At 46.2% G+C, this 22,019-nt stretch overlaps 1 protein-coding gene across 1 annotated transcript in view; it reads left to right on the plus strand.

Annotated features, from left to right (window-relative positions):
* ABCB6 (ATP binding cassette subfamily B member 6 (LAN blood group)) overlaps nt 1-22,019 on the plus strand; it is a 49,607-nt gene that overhangs the window by 11,739 nt on the left and 15,849 nt on the right. Inside the window, exons 4-13 of the mRNA XM_066611612.1 lie at nt 3,927-4,116; nt 9,335-9,427; nt 11,170-11,362; nt 11,529-11,650; nt 13,703-13,812; nt 14,061-14,126; nt 14,791-14,916; nt 19,177-19,253; nt 20,731-20,794; nt 21,431-21,516. Coding sequence (XP_066467709.1) covers nt 3,927-4,116; nt 9,335-9,427; nt 11,170-11,362; nt 11,529-11,650; nt 13,703-13,812; nt 14,061-14,126; nt 14,791-14,916; nt 19,177-19,253; nt 20,731-20,794; nt 21,431-21,516 — 1,127 coding nt within the window. The remainder of the gene's footprint in view (nt 1-3,926; nt 4,117-9,334; nt 9,428-11,169; nt 11,363-11,528; nt 11,651-13,702; nt 13,813-14,060; nt 14,127-14,790; nt 14,917-19,176; nt 19,254-20,730; nt 20,795-21,430; nt 21,517-22,019) is intronic.

Consider the following 22,019-nt stretch of genomic DNA (forward strand, 5'->3'; position numbering starts at 1 on the left):
CCACCATAAATTTTGATAAATGTTTTTCTGACCCTCAATGTCACAGGCCCTGTATTATTATCCCCATGTTGCAGATGGGGAACTGAGGCTGGGAGGTTTGCCTAGGGCTATGCAATGAGATTTCTTGGCAGAGGCAAGAGTTGAACCAAGAAAGGCCCTATTCACTGTTCAGTCTCTTAACCGCTCTGCTACTCTTAACCGCTCTGCTACTCTAGCTCTTATTATGGATACAGTACAAAAGGGGAAGGGGAAATGTCAGTACATAGCAAGTTATGTTACCCCGCACATGCCCAATCTTGTCTGATCTTGGAAGCTAAGCAGGGTCAGGCCTGGTTAGTACTTGGATGGGAGACCGCCTGGGAATACTGGGTGCTGTAGGCTTATACCATAGTCTTTTGAGACTGAAGGTTGCCAACCAGCAAGTTATGGCCTAATCCTGTGGGCCATTTGTGACAGCAGATCTATCAATTTGCTGTTCTTAATAGTTCTGCAATTGTGCAAACATTGTGTTGCAATTGCATGCAATGGAGCTGCTAGCGGAAATGGTCACAGGATGCTCCACAGTCCCAGGTAAAGTAGTAGAGGGGGCACTTTGGGAGAGGGGGAACAGGGAACAAGATGTAGGGGTGGATCTGGGCAACAAAAGTGCATGTCAAATCTTATCCCCAATTTTCCAGCCCACCTCTCAAAGAATTGTAGATTGACCTCTAACTTTGTGTCTGTCTCCAAACCCAGAAGTAACTGGCGACAACATCACCATGTGCTGCATTTGTAGCAAAGGAGGTGTGTGGCAGGCTGGGGAACTTCAGAAAGCGCTGGTTATATTGAGGAAAGAGTGGAAAGTTCACTGAAAATGCTGGCTGGAGGAAAAAATGGCAGTAAAGTGACTTGGGGATCTTGGGTCAGTCACTATCTCTAAGCCTAACCTCCCTCACAAGGGTTATTGTGAGGACAAACAGGGGGGGGGAGGACCCACCCTGTGTTCACTGGAGGAAGGGTGGTATAAAAAGCTGAAAACTAAAATAAATAAATAAATAAAATAAAAGTGAAAAGCAAGTAAAATGAATGGGGAATTGGAACATCTTCCTTACAAATAAAGGTGAAAGAGGTTTTATCCAAGATATTGCTATACAGGTGTCCATCTGGTGCTATACAGGGTCTGTTTTCGGGCCCTCTGCAAATACAGTAAACCTTGGATAATGAAATCTGCAGTTTTGGCAGCATTAAACCCTCTGAAGGTGACTGGAGCTATGCTCTGGAGGGTTTTCTGAAGCCCGCAGAGGTCATGCATGTCTGCCTTAAAATGTGCCACTGAGTGGCCAGTAGATCTGACCCCCGGGGATCTCAAGGTGGGCGCCAGGTCTGCCCATCACTTTGAGTGTCCACTCAAAGCCAAGGATAGACCTAGTCTCTGCCTCAAGATATCCTGGGTACCCATAGAGTAGGCCTGGCCTCCACCAGGGGATCTTGAGGCAGAGGACCTCACAGTGTGCCACTTAAAAAGTATTCACATGCCTCTAGTGGCATGTGTGCTGCAGGGTGGCACCCGTGGTCTGGCCCAATGGATAAGGAACTGGGAAGGGCCCCAAAAAGGACTAAAGGTCAATAGCAGCAAGTACTTTTCCAAAAAGAGAGCTTTATTTAAAAAAAAAAAAAAAAGAGTTCATAAGCCCCAAGCAGACAGCTTTGCTGTGCTTATAGTTACATCCAAATCTTGATTAGAAACACTTCATGCTGGGGAACTGGGAGAGAGAGAAGACACTTCATGATGGGGAGCTGGGAGAGAGAGGGAGGAAGAGAAAGTCTCCCCCATCCATGCTTTTCTCACAGTTATCTAGCATCTGTTTTCAGTGTCGGTGATTGATAAGAAAAAGTCAGTGCAGCCCATACCCAAGGTGGGTGACTCTGCCCTGTTTTTCTAAACAAAAGGGACATTCAAAATAAGAAAGAGAAGCATTCACCTGGGGAAGAGAAGCATCAGCTTATCCTAAAGAAAAGTCCAGGGTATGCAAATCATGAATTTATGAATGGGCGTGTACACAACAGTGTTCCAGACTTGCAGTAAATTTGTTTGCACTGAGCAAGGGAGGCTCTTTGTCTCTTGGGGCACTCCTCAGCCTCAAGGCTTCCTTAAGTTATTTGCATGAGGCTCTTCCTTGAGCTTCTCTTTGCCAAGGCACCTCTCTCAGGGAGTGCAAACTGTAGTGCCAGTTACCCATTCATACCCTTGCATGTGAACACATACTCAAAATGGAGGCATCTTGGCCCCATAGCAGGGCTCCTGAAACAGTTGGGAGTATTTTAATTTGAAAAGAAAAAAGATTATTAATAGGGCATGTGGTCAAAGTTGATGATCCACAAGCATTACGGAGAGAGTCCATATAGCGAAATTTATAATCCATATAATCTCTCAGAACTCTGGAACTTGAGGACACCGAATGGAGTTGGATGGCAAAAGGCACAGGATGAGTAAAGGGAAGCATTTCCTCATGTATGCAGCCATCAGTTATAGAATTCAGGTCTACCAGATGTGATGATGCTCTTTTAGATAACCTTAACAAACTGATGGAGGAAAGGGTGATCAGTGGCTAATGAGTGTATTGTCCACATTCAGAGACAGTATATATTGTGCTGATTATCATGGGGGGGATGACGACGACAACAAAAATAGATGTTGTCATAATTGTACCCTGCTTATAAGCGCCCCAGTGACATCTAACTGGTGAGTGTTAAACCAAAGACCCAACATTCTGTCTTTAACACTCACCAGTTAGATGTCACTGGGGCGCTTATAAGCAGGGTACAATTATGACAACATAATTGTTCAGCAGAGGGGACTAACATCTGAAGTCAGTAAGTCTCTGTTGTTTACCTACTAGAACAACTCTACATCTGCATTAATTTGTCCCTGTTCTTTTGTAACTTTAAAAATCCTCCTTGCTCTTGAATTCCTAGTTTTTTAAAAGTACTGTATGTTTTTAAAAATGTGACTCTGATAACTAAACTTCCAAAAAACAAAAAAGAGCAAATAAAACAAAACCCCATAGCATTGGGAATAAGGTAGGCAATCAAAAAACTATAAAGGCGCTCTTGCTGCACAGTAATATGATAAGTATCAACCCAGGGTGACACTTTTTACACCAAGTGTGTCCAAAATCTGGATCAAGCACGCATATCTCAGTTGAAGAGTTGCTCAAGAGTGCAAGGCCCAAATGGAGTTACTAAGCTGCTGATTTTGGGGAGCATTTTGCTCCTTGCAGTAGGAGTTGGAGATTGTGGATTCTCAGCCTAGATGCTCCCATCAAGAAACTGTAAATATTTTGCACCCCTGTTCACTTCCTGTCACATTTTCTATTTCCTGTGCCCCTTCCCCACATCCCCCTCACTATTTTCCTGTGATGCTGAAATGGCAAGAAATCCAAAATAAGTTTGTAATAGTTTTTTTTGTTTTTTTTTGGGGGGGGGGAGGGAACCAACCAAAAGTAGCAACGTATCAGTGAACTTTTGAGTCCCACAGAACTCTTTCTCAGGAAAATAGTAAGTGAATGAAGAGTTTGGTGGGTCTTGAAAGCTCTCTATTTAATAATTTGCAACTTTTGGTTGCCTCCCCCCCCCCCATTAGCCTATTTTGAATGTGGAGTTTTCTTCTGATGGATCAGTCTGGTCACATGCAATCTTATAAAATTGTATCGATGTAACTTTCCTATCCAGGCACATTTCAGGAATGCTTCCTGTGCCAAGGAGCACCCCATGTCCCCCACCCCAGCTCTATTTCACCTGAGTGCCTTCTTCTGGGTGTCTCTTGTCCCTTGGGCACAGATACCTCACCTCATGCCAACCTAGCTGTTTTCCTCCAACATAGCCAATGCCCTTGCCAATAAGTGCCTCTTCCAGTTCTCCATCTCACTTCCATTTCTGTATCTCAGCCACTGCTTTCAGGTGCCGGTCAGAGTCGTTCCACCTGGAGGGGTTTTGGTCAGAAGATACGCCTCCTTGCAGATTACATATGGCCACATGGGAGCAGCCCGCTGCAGTGGCTGGTGATATTCTGCATGATGCTTATGGGGCTGGAGCGTGTCATCAACGTCTTTGTGCCCATCTACTACAAGTACATTGGTAAGCAGAGAGTGGGTGGCTGCCAGGGAACAGGGTGCTGCTGCTTCTAGCAAAGTCTCAGAAATGCATGGGAGAGGGCATAGTACAAAAGCACTGTGGGTTTCTCCTTTCAGTGGGAGTTTCAGAATCCATGGGGAGAGGAGGAGGGTCCAACTTGAGTCACTTGACCAATGTTCTGAATTAACCAGCAGAGGGTGCTGTTATACAGAATTTGCAGGGTGCAGACCATTTGTTTACAGAAGGAAAGGTTATGGGGGACATTGCAACAAATGCATTGGAAGCCAGGCGACTTCTGATACAGATACTTGCCACTGAGAACTGCAGCCAGCTGGGAGCTTTTGGTGACACATATTCATGTCAAATGCTTGATTTTTAAGCACCACATGTTACATTTTTAGTATGTACTGTATAGTCTATAGAGGTATACACTGAAACTTTGACATATTTATACTGAAGCCCAGGAGCTTCACTTGATTGTTCTGATTAGGATTTGTTTTCAAGATAATCAGAGTATATCATCATAGAAGAGCTCAATAATAAGGAGTAATGGCTGCTGCTGCTCCAGTCATTATGTTTGCCTGGCAGTGAGTGGGCCAAGAAAACAACGGTGGGCTACAATAGCCATCCCTTTCACGGAAACAGCAGCAACCTTTCAGTCTTGCATGGTCCCTGCCACAATACTGAGCCAAGCTTTCATGTTGCATGTAGGAGCGGTTGCTGTTCTTCCTCAGTGTAAACATTAACAGTAGTTCTGTCAGCTTCAATGCCACTGGTCTCTTCAGTACCAATGATGCAGGGCCTCTGAGGTGAATTTTATCAGGAGGTACAAAGTTTCTTTTGGGCACCTTTGCAAAGGGGGAGAGGTGAAACAGAGCGAGGGAGGGTAGTGACGGGCAAATGGAATGGGGCAGAGAGGGGCGAAGCAGGGTGAGGGGAGAGAAGAGACAGCTAGAAAATTCTTTGGAGCCCAGGTCTACCCACCCATGTGTCATCAGTAGTGTCCCCAGCATCCCCAGTCATGGCAGTGTCCCCAGCAGATAGGAAAATGTCAGATCCCAGGAAATTTCTGGGCCCCCACCTTTGGCTCCTGGGCCCCCCTTTTGACCCTGGGCCCAGGTACAGATTACCCCCTTTACCCCCCTCTCCTAGGCCCTGCAATGATGTCAGTATTATCTACCTCCTGTTGACACCAATAATGCATCAGACCCTTCCTTCTCCATGTGTTTTTTTTAAATCTCTTTTCACATGGAAAACCAGCACATCTGGAAGGAAGGGTTTGTGTAGCCTGCTTCCTGATATGCTGGTTTCCAAAGGACAACATGCCCACCCTCCTGCTGTCTGAAGTGATACTATCAAGAATTCTGCCACCTCCTTCTGCATGCTGAGGTGAATGTCTGTCCTCCTCAAGCCCCACTTCTTTGGCACAGCCTTCCCTGGCATGCTGTAGCCTCACATTATCTGCAGCAGGCAGAAAGCAGATTGAACTCTATTGGGAACTCTTGAGGCAATAGGCAATAGAACGGCAAGAGGGTTTCCGACTCCCAACTGAGTGACAACAGCAAAAGGCCCCCCCCCTCCCTTGGGCTTTCCTCTGAATTAGGTGCATAAAATGAAGAAAGCTGCAGAGGAAGGAGGAAGCAGAAGTGAGTTTTTCTGTGAAAGGATTGTGAGAGCTCAATTCTGGTACTGAAAACTAATTTCTGGACTGAGCATGTGCTCAGAAGCACCCTCTTCCTTAATACTTAGTGTATATCTGCCCCCTTGAGCCATTATTTTGGAGCGAGGTGGTGGACCTTAGCATCCTGGTAACAATCCTTAGCAGATCCTGCCATCTTGTTTGTGTCCCCACTTCACCTCATTCCACCCACCCACCACCTTACCTTGTGTTGTATCTTAACCGTGGTAAATCCTTAACTACTGCCCTACCCCTATAATTCAGGTACATTGTAAATCCTCTAGGGGGCGACAGGGACATATGAGTTTTCTGTTTGAAGACATGCAGTAGAAGTGAATTCAGTATATGATTGAATCTGCAAATTTGAAGTGTGCTGCTCAGATGGCATCAAATCACGAGGAAAGGCATCATGCAGTGGCAACTTAGGGGCTTCAGTGACCCTCTTGGCTCTCCCAGATACTCTCCCAAAAGTTCTGTCCTGAGCCCTGCTGTCACCTCCCCTCTAACTTATTTTCAGCCCAACTCTGTTGAGTATGTAGGGGGAGGGTTGGGGGAAGGTGCCTCTGCTGGGGGGGCTCCCTTTTGTTAGCAGAAGCTGTTGGTGTGTGCCAGGTTCCCATGCCCCGGTGGGCGTTGTGAGTGCCAGCTCAGGGCAGCTATTGAGAGGTGTCTGAATAGGGGAGGATGGACTCTGGACCTGCCTTTCAGCCCTGACTTTTAGACTTTACAAAGGAATCATTGCAGGCGGGAGGAATGGAATTGCGAACTGCATACAAAATTGCTTGATGGGAATGGAAGAGTGGTGGGGGATGCTCTGCCCTACATGCTAAGCAGCTGGTGGGCAGAGATATTCTTCCCAATCCCACCTGGGAAGGCTACACCCTCCCAATCCCAGATCCCTTTCCCTACAATCGTCTTGGCCAATCTGGCTGATCTTTCTGCCAGTCCTATAGCCTGGCAGGACTATAGTCCTATAGTCCTCCACACTTGCATCTTGCTATACCAGCATCTTAGAAGCATGGATCACCATGCTGGGTCAAACTGGTAGTCCACTTTGCTCAGCCTTCTGTCTTTGTCAGTGGGGCATGATGGAAATGTTTGATTCATCACCTGTATCTGATAGCTGTACATATACTATGGCTGAAATTAAAAGTTGTGCTTTCAACTGTTCTGGCCAGCAGATATCAATATCCTCCATATATTCATTTAAAACTTAAAAAAAAAAAAGTTATTTATGTTGTTGGCCAAGAATTACCATGGATGCAATCCAGTTATAGAATTTGAATTCCTAAAGAATATTCAGGCTTCTTGAATGTAATCCAGTTTTGGGAACTTGTCAGTGTTTGGTCTGAGTTAGTTCTACATCTAAATTTATGAGTTTACCAGGTGCTTGCAGCCTGTCTTCCCTAACCATCCAGGACCCCTTTTATAATGTGTATGTTTTGCTCTATCCTAAAAATGTTTGGTGCACCAAATGCTTCTGTATACTCATGGAGCCCCACTTTATTGGGGCAGTTACACCATGAGCGATACCCATTCCCTGTTCAGTGTCTCAGCAGACCAGGGGCTACTTGTGGCCTCCACTGCTTCAAATAGCCTTGCTATGCTTTGGACTCTCCCGTCTTACCTTTAATGCCAAAACTTGTAAGGAAATGTGGTGGAAGTGGGAGGGGGCTGTAGCTCAGTGGTGGAGCACCTGCTATGCACGCAGAAGGTCCTAGATTAAATGCCTGGCATCTCCAGATAGGGCAGGAAAAGACTTCTACCCAGAATTCTGGGAAAACCACTGCCAACTAGCCTAGGCAATATTGAACTAGGATGAGTGATACAGAGTACAGCAACTTCATATATGCTCAAATGTAACAGATGGAAAGTTGAAAAATGAGTGGGTTTCAGGCTGGAAGATCTGGGGCGAAGGCCTATCTTTGTCATGGGCTCCTTGTATGGGCTTCAGCACTTCATTATTGCTCAGCCTCAGTTCCCCATATTGAAAAATGGGCAGAATTGTCTCAGTGTGACGTGCAGGTAAACACAGTAAAACATTGCAAAGCATTTTTTAAGAAAAGGAAGAGCATGACAGTGAAACGTGGTACTTGACGCAGGTATTTGTATAAGGCCATCTGTACCCATTGCCTTCCTCTTGAAAGGGTGTCATTTCTACCTGTGCATGGGAACAGAGTGGATTAACATCCTCCGCCTTGTGCTGGCTAAGGGAAGATGGAAAGGGGAATCCTTGCTTCCCCCCCACCATGTAGGAGGAATGAAAGGCAAAGGAGGGGCACTCCCAAATGGGGTCACCCACCCTGCCAGTTAGGATTACCCAGCAAAGTGCCGCTGGCTGGGAACAAACAAGGAGCCTTTGTGTGCCCTGCTTGGCCTCTCAGCAGGGGGTTGGGTGTGTGTGTTTGGGGACTCTTGGTTGCTGTGTGGTTCCTTGAAAGAGAAGCAAGGAGACTTCACCACTGGTATCTCTACAAGCTTTTGCACAAGATGGGCATACATTTGTAGACAGGGGCAATGACTACTAGAGGAGTGTCCACTCACTCCAAGGGAATGAGATCTGAACCAGGGCGTGAGGGTTTAGGGCTCGAATTTGAAACAGAAACTCCGGAGCAGGTATTCTGAAATTGCAGGAAGTAGGGTGCTGAGATAAGCACAGGGACCCACTAGCAGATGGCCCCTTCCCACCCATCAGGTCTCAATCTTACCTAAATGTAACCATACAGAACTGTGATATATATAAAAAAATCAGACATGTCCAAGCTGCTACTCTCAGGGCCAAACTTCATGTTATGGCAGACTGATCAGTTTCATTTTTACATCTCTAATGGCAGCCTCTGTTGGAGAGGAGCGATCAGGATCAGGGCCATGGCATGATGGAAGTGAATTTGTTGGTCCATGCCATTGTCCCAGTCTGGATCCCTAGGTCCCCCTGTAGTTCCCCCCTCCCCCCCCCGGAAGAAAGGCATCATTGGTGCCAGTTTTTACATCTTAAATGGCTTCTTTGGGAGAGGGCCTAATCTGGATTTGGACTATAGTGGGAGCAAAGGGTTAAAGCTCCCCTTCTCCCCCCCCCCTCACTTTGCAGCTGATCACCTACCTCCCTGAATAGCTGTTATATAGGCTGTGGTTTGGTATGGTGTTTTGATACCATTTTACTGTGTGCTGTGTTTTAATGTTAAATGATACTTTACTATATACTATACAGTATGCTATATTTTAACTGTCTATTTTAAAAGAATACTTTTTCAGTTTGTCTGTTCAAAGTCTCCATTTTGATGTGTCTCTGCTGCCTTTCCTCTAGAACTTCTGCATCTACAATGTTCTGTATAAGGCAGTGACACAGTCCCTGCCCAGGAACCCTAGTACCTCCTTTAGAAACACAAAATAGGCCTAGGAGAGCTCAGGAATAGATATCTGCCTGGTGGGAATGGGTTAAGGGAAAGCAAGTTGACAATGGATATGCAGGAAAGTTAAGAAAGGTCAATGCAGCTCTTGGGAAAAGATTTTGGCCTTTGAATTGTCTCATCTTCTATCTTCCAGTGAATGATCTGGCAGCAGGAATTGCTTGGCATCTGCTGCTGAACACTATCTGCATCTATGTGACCCTCAAATTCCTCCAGGGAGGAGGTGCTGGTGAGTCAGTGTTGTGTGGGCGTCAGGTGCATGTACATGTGTTTTTCAGCCTTTTTCATCTCATGGCACACTGACAGGGCACTAAATTATCAAGACACATTATCGGTTTTTTGAGAATTTACCATATGTGGGCTCACATTCCCCAATGGCCCAACTAATAAATTACTCTTCCTCAAACTCCCATGGTACACCTGTGAACCATTCATGGGCCGTGGCACAGTAGTTGAAAATTGCTGCATTAAACAAACACTGAGAACATAAGAAGAGCCCTGCTGGATCAGGCCAAGGGCCCATCTAGTCCAACTTTCTGTATCTCACAGTGACCCAACATCTCTCTGGAAGTACACAAGACAACAAGATACCTGTCTCCCAGAGCTTTTCAAACTGGGCTGTCCCGATGGCCCAGCCTAACAGCCCTGGCCTCTGCCCCCTTAAGGGGCGGGGGCAGGGGGAAGGCTAAGGGGGCTGCAGGGATTGGGATGCACTCACCAGTCCCTGCAGCAGTCTGTCGGAGGTGCAGGGAGCCCTTCGCGAACATCTGCAGGTCTCCCCAACGTTTCAAAAGTGAAAGTGGAGCAATCGCGCTCCACCTCTGCAAAACCAGAAGTGGAGTGCGATCGCTCCGCTTTCACTTTTAGAAGGGTTGGGAGCCCTGCAGATGCTCGTGAGTACATCCCAGTCCCTGCAGCTCCTCTTAGTGATGCGATCCTGGAAATCATGTCGCTGCCTTCCCCCTGCCCCCACTGCCTCCCTCCCCTGCAAGGACTTACTGCGGCCCTGAAACGCCCTGAGAGTTTGAAAACCACAGCTGCAACCCTGTTGCCGCTCCTTTGCACATACCCTTCTGAGGTAGCCAACTTCTAAAACCAGGAGGTTGTGTATACTCATAATGGTTTGTAACCTGTGATTGGCTTTTCCTCCATAAATCTGTCCAATCCCCTTTTAAAGAAATCTGGGCCAGGTTCTTTTACCACATCCTGTGGCAAGGAGTTCCACTTATTTTCTTTTGAGGTGTTCTAACTCTCCTACCACTCAATTTTAGTAGATGTCCTATGGTTCTGGCATTGCGTGAGAAGGAAAACAACTTCCCTCTAGCCTTCATTAGGGGCTAGATGAGAAAGCAGATTTCCTCTGAGCCTAATAAATCCCTCTTCCTTGGCTCTTGATTTTAACTTAAAAGGGGACAGAGTGATTCCAAACTTACAGTATCCTGGACAGAGGGGGACATCCTAGAGCTGAAAGGGTTTCAACCAGGCCAATTCTCCGTTCTGTTTCTGTTATTCTTGCGGAGCAGTCCTCTCTGGGCCACTTTTCTCTCCTATTAAAAAGTGTACAAACTAATCCCCCTAATCCCATACTTGGGAATCCCCCAAGTATGCAGAAACTCCTGCCCTGCATGTGTGTGGGGGTCCTGTTTCATTGCCCTACTGATAGGCATTGGTCCACCAGGTCTGCTATTATGTTTTTCTCCTGCATTAATCCCCCCCCCAATTCTGGGGAACCATGGTTGGCATCGAAGAATCAGCCATTCCTAGCTTATTCTGGGATAGCCCCTCAAAAGTTAATTAGCAGCATTCAGAATGATGACCCTGCATTCTAGGGCTTGGAAGGTTTTAAAGTAGTTCCAAAGCTCTAGAGCTCATTGATCAACTTCTTATGAATTGCATCTTCATTAAATAAGATGGTGTTGATGAACTTTCATCTGACAATCACACACACACTCATACCATTTTTCCCCATAGGCTCTACTGGCTTTGTTAGCAACCTGCGCACCGTCCTCTGGGTCCGAGTGCAACAGTACACCAGCCGCAAAATTCAGGTGAAGCTCTTCAGGCACCTTCACGACCTGTCCCTCCGATGGCACCTGGGGCGCAAGACGGGTGAGGTGTTGCGCAGTGTTGACAGGGGCACTGGCAGCATCAACAGCCTGCTCAGGTACAGGAGCGTGTCTATCCAGTGGGGAATCCATCAGCCTTGATCAGCTGACTTGGAGGTTCCTGCAGTTGTGTATTCTCTTTCTGGCCCTGGGTGGTAAAGTGTTTTGAGGGTGGAGGGGTCACATATTACGTGACCTGACTGTCCTCACCTTTCCGTTCCGCAGCTACATCGTATTCAGCATCTTCCCCACTGTTATTGATATCATCGTTGCTATTGTGTATTTCTCCACAATGTTCAGTGCTTGGTTCGGCCTCATCATTTTTGTCTGCATGAGCCTTTATCTTGGTGAGTGTAAAGTGTGTGTGTGGGGGGGGGGGGGGCTTGAGGAGAGATTTCCACTGACTTGGTCATCTTAGGGGAGAACCTCATAACATACCTTCTGCTCCCTCAAGTGACTGGAATTTGGGAGAGGAAGGGCCCCTAAAAGATTATTTATTTAAAATATTTATATCCTGCCTGTCCCTTAAGGGTGGCATAGGGGGCTGTTTTGGAGTGAGCAGAAGTGCTTGGGTGATTTGATGTATATTGTGAACTTCTAGAGTACTAAGAAGAGGCTGCACAGATAGATGATGAATGGACGTTCCCTTGGCCTTCATCTTGTGGAAAGGGAAAGCAGGACAGAAAATTTTAAAATAAATAAATGTAAGAGGGGCAGTCTCCATATGTGCACTCAGGAATCTAGGCCCAAGAAGTGCTGTTGGGATGCCTGCATGCTCGTGAAGGATTTCATTTATGAGCAATTGGCACCAAAATATCCCCAAGCCACACGTGCAATTTTTCTGTGGCAAAACACACCTGGGAGAGGTATCCATGAGAGGCACCCAATACAGGATTTGCAACTGTATGTTCATTGCAATTGGGTTTTCTTCATGGCAAAAACCACACTAGTCCCTCCTCCCAGGGCTCATAAGATGGGGGAGCAGGGAGTAAATTGTGTCTGGGCCCAGGGTCAAAAAGGGGCCCCTAAAATTTCATGGGATTTTGCATTTTCCGATTTCATCAGGTCCCAAAAGATGGGGGTGCAAAGGGTACCTCATATCTGGGCCTGGGGTCAAAAAAGGGACCTGGGAGCCAAAGAAGGGGAGCCAGAAATTTCCTGGGATCTCAGAAAATGCTTGCATAATTTGTGTGAAGACTAGCATTCACATTTGGCGTAAGCCTGCATAGTTTTATATATTGTAATTCGTAGAAATTAACGTGGAATGATTGTGTGAAATTATAATCCAATTGAGAAAGAAAAGGATCCAAGGGAAACTTTGTACCCCAAAAGAAGCCAAAAAGGAACTTTTGTGCTCCCTGACAGAATTCCTCACAGAGGCCCTGCCTCCTCCCACACTCAATCATCCTTCCAGCAGACTTCCTATGAATGCAGGGTTCCCAATAGCACTTGCCTGCTGAAAGAGGTGGAGTTTCCCCAAGGGCTTGTCATTCTTGGGGCAGAAAACTTCCTGGTTAAAGCAGAACATGAGATTCACCACTCCCACTGTCTGAACAGAGATTTTCTTTCTCTTATTTTTCACTTCTGTTTGTTGACCAAGAGCATCCGGTTCCCCTGAGCCTGGAATCCTTCTACTAAAATGTTGGCTCCCCTCTCCAGCTCAGATCAGGGAGTCACCCATGAGTTGATTGACAGCACTGCCAATTGATTGCAGTCATGGAGGCCTGGCCTGAGTTAGAGAGGGAAATCATGTATCTCAATCAATCAGGTTTGGCACAGTTCATTTTAGCTGAGTGGTGAATGGCCAAGCGAGCTTCTTTATGCCTTTAACCTCACACTTTTAGTTATGGGAACCTCAGAAAGACCGATCCTGTTTTCAGCAGGGATGGGAGGGGCATGGGGAAGATGGAGGAAAAGCCTCAAATTCCATATTGCTGAGAGTTTAAGAATATCATTTTCAATGCTACGCTATCCCCTGAGATTCTACAGCACAAACATGGGCAGTCCAATCCTACTTAGCTCCCTGCATGGTGATGCAGCTGTACCAACAGGGCACACTCAGTAGCACGGAGAAGTTTTGATCTTCAAAGGTCTCCTCATAGTTAGGGAACATTGGCTTCCTTGCCTCGGGGTATGCCCTTGCTGAGCTGCTGAATCTACTCAGACCTGTGCCAGCTCTATAGGCACAAGTCTGTGTTGACCCAGATCAAGGCCAGGGAGGGGGATTGGCATGCACCGCTGCTGCCGATACTGCCCACTTCTCACTCAGTCTGCCAACCTATTCTCTGCCCCGTTCTTCCCATGGGTCAGAGTGGAAGGAACAGAAGAGGTCTCTAGTACACCAGTGTGAGTTTGTGTCTTTCGTCATAGTGATTCTGGGCCTCTCTCTTTCCTCATAGGTCTGACTATTGGGATCACTGAGTGGCGAACGAGATACCGTCGTGAAATGAATATATGCGACAATGAGACCAAATCTCGTGCTGTTGATTCACTTCTCAATTTTGAGACGGTACTCGGAACCTTTTCTGAGGCTGATGTTGGCCAGGGGGAGGAGGGACAGCAAACCTTGCTGAGTAGTTCTCCTCAAAATGCCTGAAAAGGCTTTGACTTCAAATTTGAAATATGTTGGCTCAAGGAAGGGAGGGAGAGATCTGTCTTCTGGAACTGAGCCTCCAGATTGGGTGGCTGTTTCTTATCTGTGGCTTGAAATGGGGAAGCCCCAGTCTGACTTTGATCCATCCCTTTGATCCGCTGCAGGTGAAATATTACAATGCTGAGAACTATGAGGCTAACCGTTTGAATGACGCCCTCGTCAAGTACCAGGTATAGAAAGACCAAGAGGCAGCGATGAGATTTGTTTTGTATATGAGCTCTGGGGTGCACTGTGTGCCTGGCAGGCCCTTTCAGAAGCCCTGGGGAAGGTGCTTGTTAACACAAAAGATACTGAGTGGTCAAGAACCAAGAGTTCCCAGGGATTTCCCCAATGTTGGCATGTTCATCGAAGACCAGCCATTTTAGGATTGACAGCAAATAGTATCAGTTCCTCAAAAGATTATCGCCCCAGCTTTGCTGTCCATAATGCACAGGCTGGCAGTAAGTGTGACCTGAGCAGGGCAAATCTACGGTAGAATTTTGGGTTGGCCAAGAGGTTGAACTGATTCACTGTTAATATGCTTATGACTCACATTAAATAGCAAAAAGGGAAAAGACTCTTTCCCAGCTAGAATATTTACTCAGCATGTAAGAGAGAAAACATGAGATGATCTGGCCTGCAAACCTATGGAGATTTCAAGCTTGCAAGTTGTGACCAGCAAGAGTTTATGTGCGTGTCTTTTGCAGTGGAGCAAAACAGGATTTTTCAGGATTTGGAACATGAGAGACCTGTTGGGTGGAGGTTGAAGTGGTGGGGTGAGGGGCTGTGGGTTGCTGTCTGGATTGCAGAGCTGTTCTGGGTGTGCCTGAACACTTTCTCTTGTTCTCCTGGCAGGTCGCAGAATGGAAAGTCAATGCATCGCTGGGGTTGTTGAACCAGACCCAGAACCTGGTGATTGGTGCAGGGTTGCTGGCTGGCTCTCTACTGTGTGTTTACTATGTAACCGAGAAAGTGCTCAATGTAAGTCCCTTCCTGCAGCAGTATCAGAGGCGCCAATGACTACAAAGAACCTATAACTAAAAGCTGGCCCATCTGTCACACTTGTCACATGGAGACCACAGCATGTAGAATGGCACACCACATGGATTATTTCCCAAGAAAAGGAGAGGTTCTGTGCCACTGTCAGCCAGGAAATTCACTACAGGCTTGGAAGTTGTCCACATGATGAGACCAATCTGGGTGGAGAAATGGTGATCCCTTCTGTCTGTTGAGGCTGACAGACTGAGTCTCTTTCCATTGGTCTCCATGCCATAAACGAACACACAGTGCTCAATCTCTTTAGAGCAGTGGTTCCCAAACTTCTACAGGGAAATTGGGAACCAGTAAGTATTTGTGGAAGAGGAGCGAAGGCAACAACACAGTCACCAGGATTGTGCTGCTGCCAGGAACAAAAGGGGTTTTTTTTGTATTTACGGGGCAGTGTTTTCCTCCTAGGGAGTGCAGGGAGCTCATGGATGCCTCTGCAGGTCTCCTCAAGCTTCAGAATGTCTAAACAAGCAATTGTGATCACTAAAATATTGTGATAGCTATTTTTAGACATTTTGGGGCTTGGGGAGCCCTATAGAGGCATCTGTGGGCTCCCCACACACACCCCAGGTATGGTAAGAAGCCCCTTGGTCACAGCAGTGCCCCTTGGTCACTGCAGCACCATTGCTGCCATCACTGCAGGGCACTCTCCTTAAGGGGGAATGCCCTGCTTCTGGTTTCCCTGGTGGGTCATGACCCAATCTGGGGACCACTGCTTTAGAGTGTACTTATGGATCTGGCACATATTTCTCAAAACAGAAGCCACTGGTGGCTTTGGGATATCTGCAGTGTGTTTTTAGATCCCAGGCAAAGTAAGGATGGCAGCTGGGAAACAAACTCTGACCAGAGCTGTGGCGATGGAAGGGCTTGCAGTATAAGAGTGACGGGGAAAGAGTGCAGAGCTTGACCAGGTTAAGTTGTGGGAAGAGAAGGCCAGAGGAAAGGAGCCGCAAGAGTTTCTGAAAAGTCTTTGTGAAGGCTAATTAGTGTTTTGTGAATTCAGCAATGGGTGGAGACCAAAGGTAGCACTTAGCCCATGCTGTGAAAAATGGTCAGCTAAGGCTGAAGAAGACTAAAGCAGAACCAGATTGGGAACGCTAGACCTTCTTTTTGGGAACAAAAGCCATCACAAACAAGAGCAAAGTCTGGAAAAGGTTTGTTACCAATTAAGAGATCTGAGAGGGGGAAAAAAGCCTCACCAAATGGGAGCTCATTTCCACCAACATCAGAAGAAAGAGACCAGCATGTTTTGGGTTTGTATTCCAGATGTGAAAACACACATTTCCACATGGAGCATACTCCAGTAGTGGGAGAGAACAAGGAAACTGGGAGAAGCCTGGAGGAGGAGGGAAAGGATTTAATATGAAAATGTAGCATGGACGGAGGGGCGTTTACTCAAGAGTAAGACAAAAAGAGTTGGATGTGAACTACAAAAAAAACAGAGCTTGGGTAAACCCCAAGGATGGAATTTCTCCTCATCAGAAACCTGCCCCCAAAATCAAGTTGCACCAGACTAATGTTGCTTGAGGTGACGCTGTGTATGAGTTTTATCTGCTGACAGGATTGTTCACCATATTTGAGGTTTCAAGAAGACACCCTCTGCCCGTTTGCCCAGTAAGATTGGCTAGTGACACTGGAGTTTCTGGTCTCCCCTTATGGTGTATATTGTAGCTTCCTGTCCCAAGTTATCTGAAACTACTTCGGCTGTGCACCTTCTCTCTGTTGTAACAGATTACGGCCTAATTTTCACTGAGATGGTAAAACTGACTGAGCTGTACAGGATCGGGATTCACATGTCTGAATGCTCCTCCTTGCGCAAAATTTCCTCTACAGAGAAATTTAAGTAAAAAGGGTTTTAGCCTAGTTTTCTTCCTGACACCTAATTGTATGAAGTATTCAGTTATGTAAGCCCCTGAAGTAGCGCAGCCTACACATAGGTTTGAAGTTTAGTGTTATTTTCCTTTGCATTCATTTTTTTTTTAAATCCAGAAGCTGCTTTGGCAGGCTGCCAAACTGAGCAAAAGAAGAATGGGCAGAGAGAGGCCACTTTAAAGCTTTTCCCTTTAGTCATTTGTCAGCTCACAATCACCTTCCCTGAGCTGTTTTTCTCTTCATGGGGGAAAAAAAAAGATGTGGGAACCCTGTATCTTTTTTCCTTCCACCGGTGGAAAACAGCTGGGGGAGATGTGATTTGGAGCAAAAGGAAAAACAAAAAAGCTAGAAAGGGAAGGAATTAAGCAGCCTCTCCCCTGTCACTCTTCCACTCTCGGTTGCAGCCTCCAAAACTGCTTTTCAGTTTGCTTGTTTAAAATAAGGGGTGAGGGGGAGAGAGTCCTCAGTGTTGAGTCTTGCTTAGCCCTGAGATTTAGGCCTGAAGTTGAATTGTAGTGCTCAGAGTTTTCCCCACTCCTCAGTTACAGTAATATTTTGGGAGGGCAGGTCCGGTGAGTAGTTGAATCCTTTTGGTCCCTCTAACTCTGTGATAACATCATTTAGGGAAGGTGTGGAATTTCCACTGGAAGAATGAAAGCAGGCCTGATAAATACCTGCTAGTGTTGCACCAGATAATTTAACTTCCTTTGCTGGGAGTATCTTTGGCAACTGCTTGTCTAATTGTAATGGATTCTTTTCAACCAGTGTTGCCCAAGGATGTGAACAGGATTCTTGGTAGTGTGAGGTCTCTGACCTATGTGCTCGACCCTTGCCAGTTCAGGCTGCTCAAAGCAATGAGAGGAGGCCAGACTAAGTGGGCTGGGAAGTAATTAATGCTTCTCTTTGTCAAGGAGCAGTTTCAGCCTTTTTAAAAGCTCTGCTTTAAAAAAGAAAAGAAAAGCCCTCCCTTGACCCCACGTTGTTAATTACCTTCCATTCCTGGGCAAGGTGCTTGAGTGAATGGTGGAACCCCAGCTCCAACTTTTCCTGGAGGAAACTGATTATCCAGACTCATATAAGTCAGGCTTCCGTTCTGATTTTTGTATCAAAACAGTTTTGATCATCCTGGCAAAGGATCTACACCATAAACTGGAGAAGGGAAGTGTGTCCCTGTTCGTTTTGCAGGACATCTGAGTGGTTTTCAACATTGCTGAAGACCTTCTGGGTCAACTGGCATGGACTGGACTTGGTGGTGCAGTTTTGTAATGGTTCTGGTCTTTGTGGAATAGTGGTTAAAGTCTTGAACTTGGACCAGGAAGACGGGAATTCCTTGCTTAGCTGTGAGGCTTACTGGGTGCCTTTGGGCTGGTCACCATATCCCAGCCTAACCTGCTTCGCAAGGTTCTGAGGAGAGGAGCCATGTATACACCCTGAGGTTCTTGGAAGAAATAAAAAGATGGTGCTTGGAGACATCTGTTTGGTACTGTGGCTTTCAAGCTACAATGTTCCACAGGGTTCTGCCTTGTTCCACATGCTGTTTAACATTTACATGAAACTGCTGGGAGACATCATTCAGAGATTATGAAAGAGCTGTCCTCACTATGCTGATGATATGCAGCTGTATCTCCCATTTTCATCTTGGTCCAGGGAGGCTGTGGCAATCGTGAATTAGTTAGTGTCTGAGATCAGCGATGGACTGGATGTGGGGAAAACAAACTGAAAGTCAATCCAGGCAGGACAGGGATGATCTTTGAAAGAGAATGACTAATCCAAGGATAGGGTGTTGGCCTGCTCTGGATGGGGTTACTCTCCTGTTGAAGGACCAGGTTGGTGGTTTGGGAGTGCCCTTGGATCCAGCATTGTTTTTAGAGGTTCAGGAGACCACTGTGACTAGGAGTGCTTAGTGTGCCAGCTGTGCCTGTTCCCATTTCTTTTTATCAACATTTGTTTAAGTAAAAGGAACCTTGCATCAATAGACTCATTGGGACACTGGAACAATGGAGTACTTAGACTCTTGAACAATATAGAAAGAAGTGTTTTCCAATGAACAAATCCAAATTTTCAGCATAAGAAACTAAATATGAAAGCTTCAGAACCTCATCATTTGTAGAGAAAGTTGAACCACGGTCGGGGGAAAGAGGAGGAAGGGCTAAGCTGGTCCCATGATAATAACACGGCTGCCATTTTCTCCTCCACATTAAGGAATGAGGACTTGAAACACTGCAGTCCTTACAAAGACAAGATAATAAAGCATTTTCTTCTATGTTCTAATACAGGAAGATATCATCAGTGTAGCTCTAACTTGCATCTCTTTCCTTCCAGGTGGGCGATTATGTTTTATTTAGCACATACATCATCCAGCTGTACACCCCGCTGAACTGGTTTGGAACCTATTACAGGTAATCTCATGGGCAGACTGTTCTATTCAGCATTTCAGTTAGTAATTGAGGGCCGAATCCTATCCAACTTCCCAGCCCTAGTGTAGTCATGCCAATGGGGTGTGTACTGCATCTTGAGGTGGGAGGGTAGTCATGGAGGCCTCCACGAGATAAGGGAACATTTCTTCCCTTACCTTGGGGCTGCACTGCAACTGCACCAGGGCTGGAAAGTCAGATAGGATTGGGCCCTGAGATGTTGCAAAAATAATAGGTAGTATTGGCTTAGCACTTTCTGACTGTGCAGAGTGCTTTACAGGTATTGCCTTGATGCAGTTGTTACAACAGTTTTGTAAGGCGAGTGGTCTTACTCCCATATTGCAGCTGGGGAATTGAGGCTGAGAGGGAGTGAATTTCCCAAGGCCATCTATTGAGTTCATGGCAGAGATGAGATTTAGGGCATAATCCTATGCATGTCTACTCAGACATAAGCCCTGTTGGGTTCAGTGGGGCTTACTCCTAGGAAAGTGTAGACAGGGTTGCAACCTTAGAGAAGTCTGGATTTGCAGCTCAGGTGCAGACACTGCAATCCTGTGCATGTTTACTCAGAAGTAAGTTCCACTGTGTTCTCACAGGTAAGAGTGTATAGTTTTAGCAACCATGCTATACCAACACCCAAGCAAATAGGGCCCAGAGATTCTGATACTGTACATTAGAAAGAGGGGTCTCTTGCACGCTGCGCTGAGGCTCCCTGCCAGACTTAGTGCTTTGCACCCCCTCTGACTATGCCACTGCTCCAGCAAGCACCAAGTTTTCCTCCTTGCTGCAGGGGTTCCTCTCACATGTTTGACAGCACCAACAGTGAAGGGAGAACATCTAGAAAGTTGAATTCAAACTTGAAAATTGTACCTCATACTAGTAATTGTATATTTGTGTCAAAGAAGGTTTTATTTTTCCTGAGAGTTCAGGTTGCCCTCTCACCTCCCCTTCCTCTGAAGTGTCTGCCATGGTCACAAAGGAGGTGTGATACCATTTAGTGTGAACATGTGTTAAAGGTTTAGAAACATTTGCCGCTGGGAGAGGCATGACAGCTGGAGTTTGCTTTCATAGCTGGGGTTGAATTGATTGCCGTATTGGGAGTGTGAATACACGGCTTCCCCACTCCCTTCTTACTGTCTTCCAGGGAGGGGAGGAGAATATTCCCTGACCCATCCACTGCCCCCCTGGTTCTGAATCGTGCTTCAGAGGCTCTGTTTTATTTCTTTATTTAAACATCTATTCCCTTCTTTCCTCTGCCCATTGGGAGGTGCCCAAGGCAGTTTATTCATTTTTCTACATAATAGTCTTGTCTCCTAAGGGGCTTACAATCTTAAAAAAATAAAAATAAACAGTCCACTCTAAATGAGGTGACAACAGCTGGGAACAGCACTGGTACCTCCTCTTTTCCTCCTTCCCATCGTAAGGCTGCTGATCCTAATATGGCCTCCTGGTTCCTTTTCAGATTGATCCAGACTTCATTCATTGACATGGAGAACATGTTTGAGCTCTTCCATGAGGAGGTGGAGGTAAATAGAGGCCACATCTATGCTGTAATAGATCAAGTATCTCCTCTCCTCAGTTATCCCTCTTTCTGTCCATACAGGTTGTAGAACTCCAGCAACTCCCCATACCTTTGCTGTTCCATACCTGAATTGGCTAATAGGGCAGGAGTAGAACTGAGGACTTTGTATCCCCATGTTCTCCACTCTGCTCCAGGGTCAGTTGCAGAAGTTCCAGGCCGTGGTTTGCCTAAAAACTGAAGGAAGTTCCTCTTTGTACTCTGCATAAATGTCTATGGAACTCTTACCTTTAGGATGTTGGAACAGCCACTATCAAAATGGTCTCTTTTAAAAGAATTAGATGTCTCAGTGGAGAACAGAGAACCATTACACAGAAGTGCATCCTTTATTGTCAGAAGCAGTGTATGTCTACTGTAGTCCTGGGAATTGTGGATGTTGTTGTTGGGACCTGCTTGTGAACCTTCCTGCAGTGTGTCCCTGGACATTTTTCTTCACACCCTGTGTCTTTGGTAGCTCAAGGAATCAACTGTCACCAAATCATGTTCTTGTCTTTTCTTGGGTGGTGTCCTTCTGTTTCCCACTGAGGCTAACTCCCCCATTTACTACATATCTATAAGACCATATGTATGTGTTACCTTGCAGGTGAAAGATGCACCAGGCGCCAGAGATCTTCACTTTATCACAGGACATGTGGAGTTTGAAAATGTCCATTTTGGCTATGTGGATGGGTAAGGAGGAAGATAGGGTGAACTGATAGCAGGTGGCATGATAGAATGTGGAGGGGGGTAATGCGTGGAACTTTGAAGAAATTAAGGTAGGTAACATGGAGAAATGAACCTTATGGAGAGAGTGGGGCAAGGGGCCCCTGGGGAAACCGCAGGATGGTTAGCTACTCCTAGGGCTACAGGCAGCAACCTGATCCCAAATAGGCAAGGTTGAGTTGCAGAGTAGGCAGACTAGAATCCCAGTCAGATCCAGGCTAAGACAACATGCTGGAGTCTCTTCTGCAATTACTCCATCAGTCAGGTTATTCAGACTGAGGAGCTAGTGCTAAGGCCAGGGTTTTTTAGGGCCTGGTGTGCCATGATTAGCCGTTAGAATTAGCTGGTTGGTCTTGAAGTCTAGGTGGCACCATTAAAATCAAGAGTTCAATTCATCAGGCTTGTAGTAGGAATAGAGTGCTGGTGGTTTAAGACATGAGGCATCAGAGCCCGATTTCCGGGAACTCCAG

Source organism: Tiliqua scincoides, chromosome 1, assembly GCF_035046505.1.
Source record: "Tiliqua scincoides isolate rTilSci1 chromosome 1, rTilSci1.hap2, whole genome shotgun sequence".
NCBI classification, from domain to species: domain Eukaryota; kingdom Metazoa; phylum Chordata; class Lepidosauria; order Squamata; family Scincidae; genus Tiliqua; species Tiliqua scincoides.